General features: G+C 43.6%; 1 protein-coding gene across 6 annotated transcripts in view; it reads right to left on the bottom strand.

Moving 5' to 3' along the window:
* Positions 1–9435, bottom strand: part of Phc3 (polyhomeotic homolog 3) — a 78597-nt gene extending 69162 nt beyond the window's left edge. For 4 of the 6 annotated variants that reach the window (XR_008216692.1, XM_052731889.1, XM_052731890.1 and 1 more), the window contains exons 1-2: positions 5552–5717; positions 1686–1841 (exon numbers count right to left, since the gene is read on the bottom strand). Coding sequence is in view for 5 of the 6 variants with exons in the window: in XM_052731889.1 (XP_052587849.1) it covers positions 1686–1841; positions 5552–5695 (300 nt within the window). In the remaining variant the exon portion in view is untranslated. Of the gene's footprint in view, positions 1–1685; positions 1842–5551; positions 5718–9337 lie in introns of those variants that run through there. The other 2 variants (XM_052731891.1, XM_052731892.1) reach the window with 1 other exon arrangement.
* Positions 9436–15056: the final 5621 nt, after the last annotated feature.

Here is a 15056-nt window from a genome sequence, read left to right as displayed (position 1 = left end):
CAGCACTAAAGGACAAAGAGAGGGAGATCCTGCAGGCTGTAGCCTCACTGAAACAGTGAGCTTCCGATTCCTGAGAGACCCTGTTTCAAGGCAATCAGATAGGAGAACTACAGAGAGACTGCTCTGGCCTCCAAATGTGCACACATGGGTACATACATTGGACATTTGAGTACATACAATCACACTCATGTGTAATCACACATAACACACCAAAACTACTAATAATTTTGTTAAAAAAAAAATGAAGCCAGGCAGTTGTGGTGCATGCCTTTAATCCCAACACTCAGGAGGAAGAGATAGGTGGATCTCCAAGTTCGAGGCCAGCCTGGTCTACAGAGTTCCAGGACAGCCAGAGCTATACAGAGAATAGGTAGGTAGGTAGGTAGGTAGGTAGGAAGGAAGGAAGGAAGGAAGGAAGGAAGGAAGGAAGGAAGGAAGGAAGGAAGGAAGGAAGAAAGAGAGAGAGAGAGAGAGAAAGAAAGGAAGGAAGGAAGGAAGGAAGGAAGGAAGGAAGGAAGGAAGGAAGGAAGGAAGGAAAGGGGAAAGAAAAGAGGAAAGGGAAAAGGAAAGGAAAAGAAAAGAAAAAGAAACTCAAACTCAAGCTATATCAACAGTCAGTGGGTTTCAATTTTCTTAAATCATAAATATAACTGTCATTTAAAGTATTATTTTAAATTCTACTGAAGCTGGTGATTGTGGCACATGCCTTTAATCCCAGCACTTGGGAGGCAGAGGCAGGCGGATCTCTGTGAGTTCTAGGCCAGCCTGGACTACAGAGCAAGTTCCAGAGAAACCCTGTCTTGAAAAAAAAAAAAAAAAATTCTACTATTGAAGCCTGGCTTAGTGGTACACATCTCTAATACCAGCATTTGGAAGGCAGAAGCAGGTAGATCTCTGTGAGATTGAGGCCAACCTGGTCTAGATTGTGATGAAGACTCTGTCTTTAAAAAAAGAAAAAAAAATTCAAAAGCACACTATTGAAAAGAAACAAGAGCTGGTACCTATGGATAATAGAAATAGATTTTTTTTTTCAGGTTCTGTGAATTAAGATAATTTTCTGGTGAGATTTAAGATTAACAACTAAATTTCACAAAAATTTTAAACTATACAATATTAATGAAAATGTTTTCTAAAAAACAAACATTTAATCATTAAGTTACTGATAGGACTAATTTCATTTTTTAGAAAGGTATACACACACACACACACACACACATACACACACACACACACATCTGTATACTGTCACATGGCCACCTCTGAAGAGCAGGAGTGACAGGTGTAGAAAGAATGAGCAACTCTACATCCTCCTCTTGTAATTTTATTTCACTTGATGTTCTTTAATGAATATAAACTACCTACATAAGAAAAAAAAACCAACTTGCTTTTGGCTAAAAAAAAAAAAAAAAAAAAAAGGAATTCATGTAACCTTAGGAATTCAATGTCCCTAAAGTTTTTAGAGACAAAAGTCCACCATGGAGAGAGCATTTATCCAACTTTGACAACACACAAACCCACCCATTCTCCTCCAGTGAACTTGTATTGGTCAGCCTACTAACCTACCTCCTCCAGGGAAAGCATCACAGGCCTCCTAAGAACACCGATAGAACACCGGCCTCCTTACTTTCAGTTACACTGTATCTAACATAAACTGTGGCCTCTGAGTGGTCCACTTAGTTTCTCACCTGAACAGCAGCAAGGCTCTGGAGCTGGGAGCTGCTTAGATGCTGCTGCTGAAGAGCAGCTGTGTGCAGCATCAAGTGCTGTTGCTGAGCCGCGTACATCTGCTGGAGGTACTGAGCAGCCGAGCTGGGGGGGCGATGCAATGCCTGTTGAATTACCTGTGGTAAGGTAAGGACCCTATGTCAAACCAGCATCTCAACCTGTCTTTTCCCTCTGCTTCAGAGGTTTTATACATGCTGAGCACAGGCTCTACCATTGTTAACTCCAGATCAACCATTAGCTTAACCATAAACTTTAGGATAAAAAGTGGCAGTTTAAGTTTTTACTACTTTAACAGTCAATGTCATTGAGCTTACTGACACATTTACCTATTGTTACATGTCACTAGGTTAAATTACCCAGATCATTCACTTAAAGTAGAATGGGACAAATATGTGAAATCTTAAATCTCATTAGTAGTCAAAAAAAAAAAAACCTTACTAGTTAAAGGGATATAGTACTTTACAACTTTTGGATGGACAAAGTTCCAAAAGAATACTACAACTGACCAGGAAAACAACCCCTCCTAGACTAGCAGTAACAATTTCAGTTTCATAGCCTTTCTGTACACAACTTGGTAAGTTTCAGGGCACATGTAGAGAGTGCTCTCACCATGCAGCCATTACATACAGTGATACAGACACATGCAATGACCACCAGCTGCATGTCCAGCAAGGACATAAGAACAGCTAGAGGAAAGAAGTAGGTTTTAACTTTAAACTGAACTTGAATTTTAATTTTAATATCAAGTGCTACAGGTATACCTAGTGACTCCTGTATTATACAATAACATGAAGTACCAACATATCACAAGGTAAAGAAAATCATTTTGAGTAGGATACCATTTGGTCTTAAAATACTCAAGGAGATAATAAAGGTGAATACGTTAGTGATGACCTTTAGTGTCTGATTTAAACTTTCCTACACATGTCTCAAAGTCTACAATTATATTAAACATTGTATAAATTTAAGCCAGCCTGGGCTGGGCTACAGAGTGAATTCCAGGAAAGGCTCCAAAGCTACACAGAGAAACCCTGTCTCAAAAAAAAAAAAAAAAAAATGTATAAAATTAAAAAGGTATTTCTCTTTGAAAATAATTTTTAAATTTATAAGAAATACCCAATTTTATATTTCCACATAGGAACAGTCTTAATCCTTTTTTAAAAGTGCATTTCTTTATTTGTGTACTGATGTACCATGGCATGTGTGTATGAGGTCAGAGGACAACTTGCAGGAGCTTGGCTCCATCCTTCCACCAAGTGGGCTCTGGAAATCAGACTCAGGCGGTCCAGCCTAGAGACAGATGCCTTCATCTGCTGCACCATCACCAGCTCCTGGGACTTTGGTGGAAGAATATTTGAAAAACTCCTAAAGCTGGAAGGTTGGCTCAGTTAAAGACGAGTATGGTCCCAGCACCACGTGGCAGTTCACAACTGCCTATGACTGTAGTTGCAGAGCATCTGACACCATCTTCTGGTGGGTAAGTGGCACTCACAAGGTCCATGTATATACATGCAGGCAAACACACACATTAAAAATGTGTACAGGGCTGTTGAGAGCATTCGTTCTTCCAAAGGACCCAGATTCAGTGCCCAGCACCCATGTGGCTCTCACCCATCCATAGCTCCAGCTCTAGGACCTTTCTGGGCACTTCATGCACTTGGTGGACATACACACACGCAGGCAAAACACTCTTACACAAACATATCCAATTTTTTTAATAAAATTGAGTAATTTTGTTAAAAATAAACTCATAGAAACCATTAATTATAGTACTTATTAGCAAAGGTGAAGTCTGAGCCTACACAGAGGTCAAGTATTCTAAAAAGACAACAGAAAACTCCTCCCTCCCTCTGTTCAAAGTAAGTCAGACTGCCTCATCAGTCATGTGACTCTCAACAGCGGAGCTCTAATCTCAGCACTCAGCAGTCTCACAGGACTGCCGGAGTGAGAACACCAGAACTCATGGTAAGTAGGGAGAGCTGACCTAAAGCCATGAATCCCTTCACTTGGATCTCTACCGGTTACTGTACTTGTGTGTGTTCCTATCTCTCTCCTGTTCCGAACTCTTCTCACACACTCCTAGTTGAGTCCTCATAGCAGAAGCCTATGGACAAAACACTAAGTGACTCACAACTACAGTATTTCTCTTTGGTCAGATAAATCCATACATGATATTCTAATTCCATAACAAATTTCTAAAAACTCACACTCAATAACAAGTGAATAATCAACTTGATGCCCAATTCCCTCAGAATAGTAATGTCCTATGTCAACATAGTCTATTCACCACAGACATTGTAATGGCAAATTAAAGGCACAATACACCATTCTTACTTTGCTTCTCTACTGAAATAGGGTGAAGAAAATCCACATGACTAAAACAGAAAGCTTGAAAGTTAAAGAACTACTTAAGTGGCTTTGAAAACACTTTAGATGAGGTAATTCAATGATCTGTAATAACTAGAGTTTGACTTCCTGTGAGACATATCAGTACCTGCAATGTCTCTAGTAACATTTCATTTATAAATTTACCCAGCTTAAGTGAAAATGAAAAAAAAATAGCATAGTCAAATATCATACCATCTGGATGCTCTTCACTCTAATATCCTTCCACATCTCTCTCACCACAGAGAAAAAAGAAGGCATTAAAAGCACACTGTGCATTCAAAGTTGACTTTCTGCTGAGCTGACTAGGTCTCCAACAGTTCTCTATCTACCATGGAAGAAGAGAGCACAGGGAGAGGGCAGCACAAACAGGAAGAATGCAATTATTAAAGAGCATTTTGACCCCAGCACTAAAAACCCTTAAAGAATGCACCTGAGGAGCCTATAAAACGAAGACGAGTAACACAGAAGTCGCAAGAACTCGGAGAAGGCAGAGCAGTCAATGGCAGAGCCGAAGGCAGAAAACCTACCAGCAATGTGAATTTGGAATTATTTAGTCTATTTAAAACACTGTCTTCCCATTTGTAAAATGCCTCCTGTATAGAGTTCTGGTATAAAGGATTAAACAAAATAATCCACACAAGGAAAGCATTTATTAAATGCTTGGTACATAAAAACTGTTCAACAGACAGACACCACTGTCATTCATTAGAAACCTGTAACATCCCCCACAGTTCTAATGCTTCGTTTAACTCTCACAGTAAGTGATAAAAGTACACAGTGTCATCCGCATTTCCTGTTTCCTGGGACCCAAGGGCACACAGAGAACCCAACAGGCTACAACACTCTTAGGTGTTTTTAAACAATACTTTATTGTCTCTGTTGGTCTAAAGTTCAACTAGGCTGATTTTACTTTCTCAGTTAAGTGACTACACCGAAGTTTTTCTAAATATTCTCTTCCCTCTCTGCCACAAGAGGCTGCAGAGCCTCCTGCTTAGTGCTCTCATGCCACCTGAATGTGAGAAGCTCTCTGTGAGTGGCACAGTGGGCTCAAATATAAAATTAAGACAGAAAAGCAGCTATCCTAAATATCTCCTAAGCAATATGTTCACTCTTACAGCAGCACTTAGAGACATTCAATTATAATTTTCCTGACACATAATCTTATAAGCATCATGTAGACAAACGTAAGCCCTCTCAATAGTACAATTATTAAATAACTTCATTGGTTTTTAAAAACTTAATGATTTTTTTTTTTACTTGATTTTTGGCAATGCTAGAGATCAAACACAGACTAGCAAGCCCTCAACCACTGAGCTACATCCCAGCCTGAACTTTTACAATTCTACTGTCTTAGAATAGGAATCAACACATACAGCTGACGTAGGCACAGCAGTCTGCCATCTTCAGGCTTAACCTCCCACGCATATAGCTGAAGTACCTGAACAGCATGTCGGTCTGAACCGCTGTAGACAGAGATCTGTGGTTGCTGCATTCGAGAGGAGGAAGTGGTGATGGTGGTGGTGGTGGTGCTACTGGCTGTCGTTGACACAGAAGATGTTCCAGAGCTTGGCTCGATATCCATAGCCGCACTGTGATCCTTAAATCTAGTAGACAACACAAAGGATCAGTACTGGTAAAAAGCACTGTCTTAGGAGCTTCAATGAATGCTCACTACAAAGAAATAATTAGTTCAGAGTCTAAATGTCTAGGGAGGCCTTAATACAATAAAGCCAGCACACAATCACCAAATAGGGGGGAAACATACTTCCCCACATACAGAATAATTGATGGGTAGTATCTGCTAAACTGAATTCAAACGACGCAGAACAGCAACGGAGACAAAACCTTGAAGTTTCCGTTTGCATTATTGAAAAAGGACAGATCTGAAAGAGAGAGTGGACACAGGGTCCTAGTCCTAATCCATAAGCTATCTGAATTGACACCCATTGGCAATGGGAAAACAAATTTTCTCCGTGGAGTCTCAGTGGATCTATCTACCAAACACACTACAGGGCAGGTCCCAGGCCCAGGAGTAGTTAGCCAACGCAGAAAGAACTTGGTGGACTTTCTGCTTCATTTTGCTTCGTTTTGGCAATTTTTGTCTAGACTTGGTCTTTTGCCTATTTATTTTGATTTTATGGGTTTTTTTTTGGGGGGGGTTCTGTAGTTTTCTTTTTCTTTTTTTTTTCTCCCCTATCCTCTGAGGCAGGGTTTCTCTGTGTAGCCCTGGCTGTCCTGGAATTCACAGAGATTCACCGGCCTCTGCCTCCCTAGTACTGAGATTAAAGGTGTGAGTCACCACCATCCAGCTGTTTCTGGGGTTTTGTTTTTGTTTTTATGTTTGTTTGTTTAAAAAAGACTGAGAGGAAAAGAAAAGAAAGTTGGGTAGGTAGGGAGATAGGGGGAATCTGGGAGGAATTGAGGAGGGAAAAAAAAACGTAATCAAAATATATTATGTGAATTTTTTTCCAATATAAAAGATAATTTGAAGCCCAACGGTGGTGATGCACACCTTTGATCCCAGTACTCAGGAGGCACAGAGGCAGGTGGATCTCTGTGAGTTCAAGGACAGTCTGGTCTTCAAACTGAGATCCAGAACAGCCAAGGCAACACAGAGAAACCCTGTCTCCAAAAAAAAAAAAAAAAAAAAAAAAGACAGCTTTGAAACCAAGCAATATCAGAGTTCTTTACTTATTTCTGTCTTCTTGGGTGTCTGGAGGAAAGAACGTATGTATCTTTGTGCCTGTGTGCTCCTACACATGCATTTGGGGAGTTATGGACAGTTCGGAGCCACAGTGTGGGTGCTGGGAATTGAACCTGGGTCCTTTGCCAACTGCTGGCCATCTCTCCACCCCTCAAAGTCATTCTTTAGTGACGGTTCCTAAGGACTTATATTCACTAGTTTAACTGTAGGTGCCACGTGGTTATTTAAAAATAAACTCTTATTAAACCTAGTATGGTGGCTCACACACATGTAATTCCAGCACTTTAAGAAAGATGTCATCCTTAGCTACATAAGTAAGAAGTCAGCCTAGGCTACACAAGACCCTGTCTCCAAAAAAAAGTAATTTAAAAATAAAAATTAAAGCCAGGTAGTGGCGGCGACACACATCTTTAATCCCAGCACTCGGGAGGCAGGAGGATCTCTGTGAGTTCGAGGCTAGCCTGGTCTAAAGAGTGAGTTCCAGGACAGGCTCCAAAACTGCACAGAGTAACCCTGTCTCCAAAAACAAAAAAAAAAATTAAAATTAAAAATAGTGAGGATGAAGAGATGGTTCAATGGTTAAGACCACTGGCTGTTCTTGCAAAGGGCCTGGGTTTGATGCCCAGCACCCACACAGAGGCTCATAACCCTCAGAAACCGAGTCCCAGAATCAGATACCTTCTTCTGGCCTCTGAGGAGCCAGGCACACACCATGGAGTAATGCAGAGACATATATGCAGGCAAAATACCCATACACATAAAAATTTTAAGTTAATTTTTTCAACTCTTTTTTTTTATTAGTCTACAACATTGACCTTACTAATTCTAGTAACAGAGTTTAGCTTAATAACAGACTAGGGAAATGAAGCAGCAAATAAAAGCAACTTCTTACATCCTTACAAAAATCTTTTTTCACGGAGAATTGCTCTAAAATTTGCGGTGGTGGTGAAATATAACTAATTCACTTTCCTATATACAGCAAGTAAAGTACATTTTTGTATCAAACTTTCTAATCTTTTTCCTCTAATATTACAATCTTATGTCATTTATGTTGTGGTACAAAGTTTCACCTAATAAGAAATCTACATGTTAATAAACTCAAACCTCTAAGGTCAATTGCAAAGGCTTCCATGTTGTTACAAACTAAAAGCACATTCGTTGTTACTCCAGGGTCAGAAACCCACGTGAGGTTTTACTAGTTTCTTCTTTCTTTATCTGTCTTTTTCTCCTGAGAAATAAAATTTGAACCAACCGACATTCCCGTCGTTGACAAGAATGTAACGAGAACATTGCTGTTCTTAAAACAAAACAGGGTATCACTATGCAGCCCTCAATGAGACTCCACATTCTCCAGTCCACCATATCTGAATTACATCCAATTTACAAGGGAGAAAAGTGAAAGGAAAAAAGGAGGGGAATGATTTCTCACTAACTTCTTTTATTGTAAGTTGAATCGAACATTTTCACTGCTATTTTTTTAATTGCCTTCCAATCACCCAACCACAGGGTCATATTGTACTTGTTCAATACTGCACACAATCAGCAGTGAGGTAAATAAAACCTTGATCAAACTACCCTCTGGCGTAACACTTCTGCACCATGTACCAATGACACTCAATACACCACCGCAAACCCTGGTCTTTCAAAGTCTTATTCTGCTCAGCTGTGCTCCCAAGCCCAAATGCGACGGCAAGTAGTTCTGACCTACCAAAAATGGTCACAGAGAACCTAGACATCAATTCTAAACACTGGTGAGTGCAACTGGCCAAAAATCATCGCAGACATTTCGAGGCCTGGTACAAAAGAACTCTTTTGATAAGTGCATGGGCTTGACATGGAAATACCTGCACCGTTCAGTTCTGGTATGCCAGAGGCCTACCCGGGAACCAGTAAGTTTCAAGTCGCTAACCCAGCATACCATCACAGCGCCACACAAGAATGCGGCCCTGCAGGGAGGGAGGCACGCCGCTGCAGCCCGAGCCCGCTGCAGCCCGAGCCCGCTGCAGCCCGAGCCCGGAGGGGGAATGCAAGGAAAGGCCCGGGGCCTCGGCCTCGGCCAGCCGCAACTGCGGCCCGGACGCCTCCCCGCGGTCCCCCGCAGCTCCCGCCGCAAGCCGGACAGACTGACGGACGGACGGCGACGGGTCGCAGGAGCCAGCGCGGAGGCCTGGCGGCGCCCGCCCAGCCCGACACACCTCGGCGGGGCCCGCCGCCGGAGTGACAGCCCCGGAAGAGCGCCCCAGGGCTGGCGTCCCGGGAGGCCCCGGAGGCCCGGTCCCCGGGGTGGCCGTGCGGGTAGGGCCGCGGGGCCGGACCGCGCCGTACGCACTCCCGAGGGGAGGCTGACGGGACCTGCCATCCTCCTCCTCCCCTGCCCGGGCTCCTCCACCACGCCGCGGCTCCCGCCTCTCCTCCGCCCTGCGCTGTCAGCCTCGGGACCCTGAGAGCTCCCTCGGGGGGACGTGTCGCTGCCCTCACTCGCCCCCCGGTTACGACATCAGTCACCAGCAAGTCACTCACTCCGCTTCCGCCATCTTCTCTCCTCCATCACTAACGCGGGGTGCGCATGCGCCTCCCCTTCCCCCTGCAAGCGCGGAGGGGCGGGGTCCCAGCTGCCCGGGGGCCTGAGGTCACGTGAGGCCAGCTGTCTCCCGCCCAGCTCAGCCCCGCGGAGTGGCCGGTGTCTCCCTACTTGTTAGCCGTCCTTCCCGGCCACCCTCTGTTTCCATTCAGAATCTTTGTCTGAGACCGGGGCCTGCGACAAAAATGAGAAAGTTCTGCTTAGCGCTGGGAATGTAGAAGTTGAGAGAGCGTGCATGAAGTCCTAGGTTCAATCCCCAGGACACCACATCAACCCACGTGTGGTGGGGCGAGGAAAGGGTAGGCAGGAAAAATAAAAATTCAAACTCATCCTAGGCTGTTATATAGAAAGTTTAAGGCTAGTCTGGGATATATGAAACCGGAGACCGTGTCTCAGAAAAAAGGCCAGATGTGTATCCAAAGTAGTCTTAATCTGCTGAGTAGATTTGTAGACATCCATACACATATATGACTTTACTTCACAGATCCATGAAGTAAGTAAATCTCTACTGCTCTTGACAGAAAATGAAGCATACTGATCGTGAACAATGTCTCTTATTTCCTGAAATAAAGTCAGGGTTACTGTTGCTGTGATGAAAGACCATGCCCAAAGCACATTGGGGAGAAAGGGGTTCCTTTGGCTTACACTTCCATCACAGTTCACCATCACAGGGAGTCAGGACTCTAGCTTGTGTCAAACTGACATAAAACAGCCAGTACAACTGACCCCCTTGTCAATTTGACGCAGAAACAAAATGCTGTTAAGCCACAACCTTTCCTTTCTTTTCATCCCCAAGGTCACACATAAATAAAGACATCACAGTATAAAACATTTTACAAACCTAAAAAGTCCCACAGTCTTTAAAATTTTAAACACTTAAAAATTCAGTCTCTTTTCAAATCCAAAGTCTTTTATGATCTAATGTCTTTCAACAGTGGGCTCCTATAAAATCAAAAATGAATTAAATACTTCCTTACTTCAAGAGGGAAGAACCAGGCCACTGTCACAATCAAATCAAACCAAAACCAAATCCCAACTGTGTAAATTACCAAACTGTGTAAATTGTCCACTGTCTAGGATCCACTCACAATCTACTGAGATCCGCCAAGGGCTTGGGTCAAGCCTCTGGCTCCACCTTCTGCAGCACACACAGCTTGTCTTCTAGTACCTGGCTGGCTCCAGGAAGGCTGCTGGTTTGGGTGGTCATCTCATGGTACTGGCATCTCCAAAATGCTGGGGTCTTCTGTGGCAACTGGGCTGCACTTTCACCAGTAGCCTCTCCTGGCCTCTCTTCATGGTGCCAAGCCTCAGCTGTCTGCTCTCCCTGACCCCAGCATGTCTTCAAAACCAGCATCACCTGAGTGACTCTTACACTACCACGTTCAGCTGCCTGCAGGAGGTACAACCTTGGTCACCTCTGGAACACAGCTTCTGTGTGCCGACTCTGAGGAAACACTTCCCAGACGATTTCACCCTAATGATGCTGGTCTCTTCTTCATCCTGCTAATTTCTCGGCCCTAGGTGACTGCCATCAACTGTCCCACTTCGATGAATGAAGTGAAAGTTTCATTTCATGGTTCTGATCACTTGTTAGTCACAGCTGACTCTTCAGCCCCAGCTGACCAGAACTACAGATTCTTAATTCAAAATATGCAGTAGTGACTCTCAAACTTCCCTCTGGAACTTCACAAGCCAGGAGGCCTCCACCCTCTGCATTTCTCATACATTACATTCTTGTCTTCCAAGGCCCATAGAACAGCTCACCAAGCTTTGAACACCCAATGAACAACCCTGGTACCAAAATCTGTATTAGTCAGGGTTCTCTAGAGGAACAGACTTTATATACTGAAACACATACACACACACACACACACACACACACACACACACACACACACACACACACACACGCGGGGAGGGAGTGCAGGGAAGGAGAGAAGGAGATTTATTAGAGTGGCTTACAAGCTGTGGTCCAACAATGCTGTTTACCAACAGAGAGTCTAAGGATCCAGTAGTTGTTCAGTCCACAAGGCTGGCGTCTCAGCTGATCTTCAGTTTAGGCCAAAATCCCGGAGAAGTAGGCTCTAATGCCAGCAAAGGAAGGGACTTGCCAACCAGAGTGAGGGCAAGCAGGCAGAGAACAAGGGTCCTTCCCCCATGTCTTTTATATAGGCTACCAGCAGAAGGAGTGGCCCATATTAGAGGTGGGTCTTCCCACCACAAAAGATCCAGATTAAAAATGGGTCTTCCCAGCTGGGCAGTGGTGGCAGGCACCTTTGCACACCTTTAATCCCAGCACTCAGGAGGCACTGGCAGGTACATCTCTGTGAGTTGGAGGCCAGCCTGGTCTACAGAGCGAGTTCCAGGACAGTCAGAGCTACACAGAGAAACCCTGTCTCGAAAAACAAAAACAAATATAAAAACAAAAAAAAAGTGGGTCTTCCCCTTCAAATGACTCAATTAAGAAAAAAAATCCCTCACAGGTGTACCCAGTCACGAGAGTTTTAGTTAACTCCAGCTTTAGCCAAGTTAACAACCAAGAATACCCATCACATACAATAACTGAGAAATGCAATATTACTATAAACCCATCTTAAAGGATGACATGGTTGAATGAAAATACACTTTACCTCAGAAGGGAGAACAGCATTTCCTGTGGGCCTTACAATGTTCCTGTTCCTCTTTGTCAAATCTGTTAGCAATTTTTAAAAATTATTTTGTATTCTGTCTCAGGCCTACTGAAACTCATTAAGACCCTTTGGAGAGTTTTATATACTAGTTGGAGAAATGCACAGTCATATATTTGGATAAAAGAGGCATAAAATTTCATTATATAAGTTAGAATAAAAGCATATAGACTTGCTTTCTCTTACTGAAAGTAATGTGCTATAACCAAACACTTACTAAATTGAGTACTATAGAAACTGAAAATGTCTCTATGACCTGCTACCTCTCAGGCCCTCTTGCAAATGGTCAGCCTGTCAGTCACACGCTTGCCACTCCTATCTTCCTTTGGATACTTGTGGGTGGCGGCACACACCGTTGGCTGGGTCTCCCCGGGTGCTGAATAGTGATGGCACAGAGCATTAAAGTCCTATCTTCCTTTGTATACTTGTGGGTGGCGGCACACACTGTTGGCTGTGTCTCCCCGGGCGCTGAACAGTGACGGCGCAGAGCATTAAAGCTGCAAGAGCACTTAGATGTCATGTGATCCACTGTAGCAAGAACCCATGGGAACTGCAAAATTTGGACTGTGACCTCCCATGACCCCTATAGCGGCATTTTGCCATCTGCCACAAGACCTCACTACAAGTAGGTAAGTACCCAAGAAGCACTCGATGATGCTGTGGACCCAGTTTCTACTCAGCCTTTCTGTATAGTGTGCATGTATCACCCTGGCATCCCAGAAGAGTTTGAGAAGCGAGGCTTTAGGATGAAGCCAATCTGAGTCCTTTTTCTGTCAGACCATCATTTGTAAACCCCTGAAATCTGCTCAGCTCCACCTTCAAATGATAGGCTCACCTCTGTCCCCACCACCAGGGGCACAAATGAATTTACCAAAATACAAATCAGTTGTCATTGTATACCACCTCCATGTTGCCAGCTGTGATAGTTAGCCATAATTGTCTACTTGATGCAACCTAAATCATGGGAAGAGAGCTTCAGTAAGGAATTGTCTACATTAGGTGTGTCTGTAGGCTGTTGTGTTAATTAAATTAATTGATATGGAAAGAGCCAGCCCACTGCTGGCAGCCTCATTCCCCAGGCAAGGGCTCCTGAACTGTATGAGTGGAGCCACTAAGTCGACTCAAGCAAGCAGGTGTGTATCAACCTCCCTCGGCTCGCGGCTGTGGATGGGTGTGACTAGCTCTTTGATTTCCTGCCTCAACTTGTCCGTAACGACAGACTGTAACCTGGAATTGTGAGCTAAAACAAACCATTTCTTCACTGAGTTGGTTTTTGTCAGGGTAGTTTAGCACAGCAACAGAGAGGAAACCAGCCTAGGTTTCTCCCAGACCACAGCAGTATGCCCTGGCACGTCACCCTGCTTCAATGCTTTTTCTTCTGTGTTCTGTTGTTCATGCAGTAGCTCCAAGAAGAAATGTAAACCACAGTGTGGCACTGTCCTGCTAAAATTCTCCAGTGTCTTTCCATCCTCAGTCAGAGCCTTGAATTCTCACCACTGACTTGCGATATGCATGCTTGAATACTCTATTTCCATTTCTATCTCTTGTTCTCTCTCTCTTCTCACTCTCTCCTAGCCAGGACCTTCACCACACACTTCTGCTATGATATTCCACCTCACTACAGGCCCAAAAGCACCTTCCCACCTTATTTAACGGTGGTGGTGGTGCATGCCTTTAATCCCAGCACTCGGGAGGCAGAGGCAGGTGGATCTCTGAGTTCCAGGCTACAGCCTGGTCTACAGAGTGAGTTCCAGGACAGCCAGAACTACATAGGTGTCTTGAGAAACAAACAAACAAAAAAAGTGCATGTCCCTCTAAAACCTCTGAAACCATGGGCCATTTCCTCCTTTATAAGTTATTTATCTCAGCTATTTTGTTATAGTTACAAAAGCTGATTTACACACTAGATTATTCATTCTACAACAAATTTTAGGCCTCGACATAGTATTGTAAGAGCCCAGAAGCAATGTACTCTTTGTAAAGGAAATAGAATATTTTTCAGTTAATTCAGTATTTGGAAAAGGTTAGCTGGGCATGTCATTCCCAGCACTCAGGGGGTAAAGGTAGGAGGACCAGAAATTCAAGGTCATCTTCAGCTAGCATATGTATCCTTTAAGATGCTGGGCACTGGCTTATACTCAATGAGGTTAAGAAACCGCATCCTCTAATGAGATCATATAGCAATATCTTGGTCCGTTCTGTGCTCATCTAAAGAATCAATGTCTTTAATCTCTATTCCTTCCTCAAATGTCCCCTGATTTCTGAATCTCTCAGGACTAAATCCTAAAGGACCTTTTTTTAAAAAAAGTCTTTTTATTCAAAAACATCTTCTTGCTGCCTTTAGACTTCAGCCTCTTCAAATTCCTCACCATTCAGACACAAAGAACGCCTTTCCCCTGCTCTGCATTTATAGTCGCCATCAGTTCCACCAAAAATAGCAGTAAGGAAAACTGAGGAGGGAGACAGGCAGCATGTGTTGAACGCCGATTGACTGCTCTGCATGTGCTATACCATCCAATGCACACAGCATCCATGAAGCAGATCTCAGTCTTCATCTTGCAGAAGTGGATAGTCATGTTAGTAAGATTTAAGTCACCTGAACAAGCCACATGGTTACTCAATAGTAGAACCGGCATGCATCGTTTTTCATTGAAATGGATTTTATTAATTATGTGTGCACACATGCACATGATGCATGCAAGTGTGGGCTCACAGGTGCCATCGTCTGCACGTGGAGGTCAGAGGACAACCCTCAGGGGTCAGTTCTCTTCTAGCACTGGGCGTCCAGGGATCAAACTTAGTGTGACAAACACCTTTACCCACTGAGCCTTCTGAGCGGCACTCGGAGGCGGGGTTGACTCACTTTCTCTACCGACTGTCTTCATTTGGGCATTGTTTTTCAGGTTCTGCATCCCATTTTCTTCTGCAGTTCTCACAGTCACTCCCAGATGGAATCAGCTGTTTCTACAGT

This window comes from Peromyscus californicus, unplaced genomic scaffold (genome assembly GCF_007827085.1).
Source record: "Peromyscus californicus insignis strain IS unplaced genomic scaffold, ASM782708v3 Scaffold_9__1_contigs__length_137607984, whole genome shotgun sequence".
Classification (NCBI taxonomy): domain Eukaryota; kingdom Metazoa; phylum Chordata; class Mammalia; order Rodentia; family Cricetidae; genus Peromyscus; species Peromyscus californicus.
This window is presented reverse-complemented; position numbering and strand designations above follow the sequence as displayed.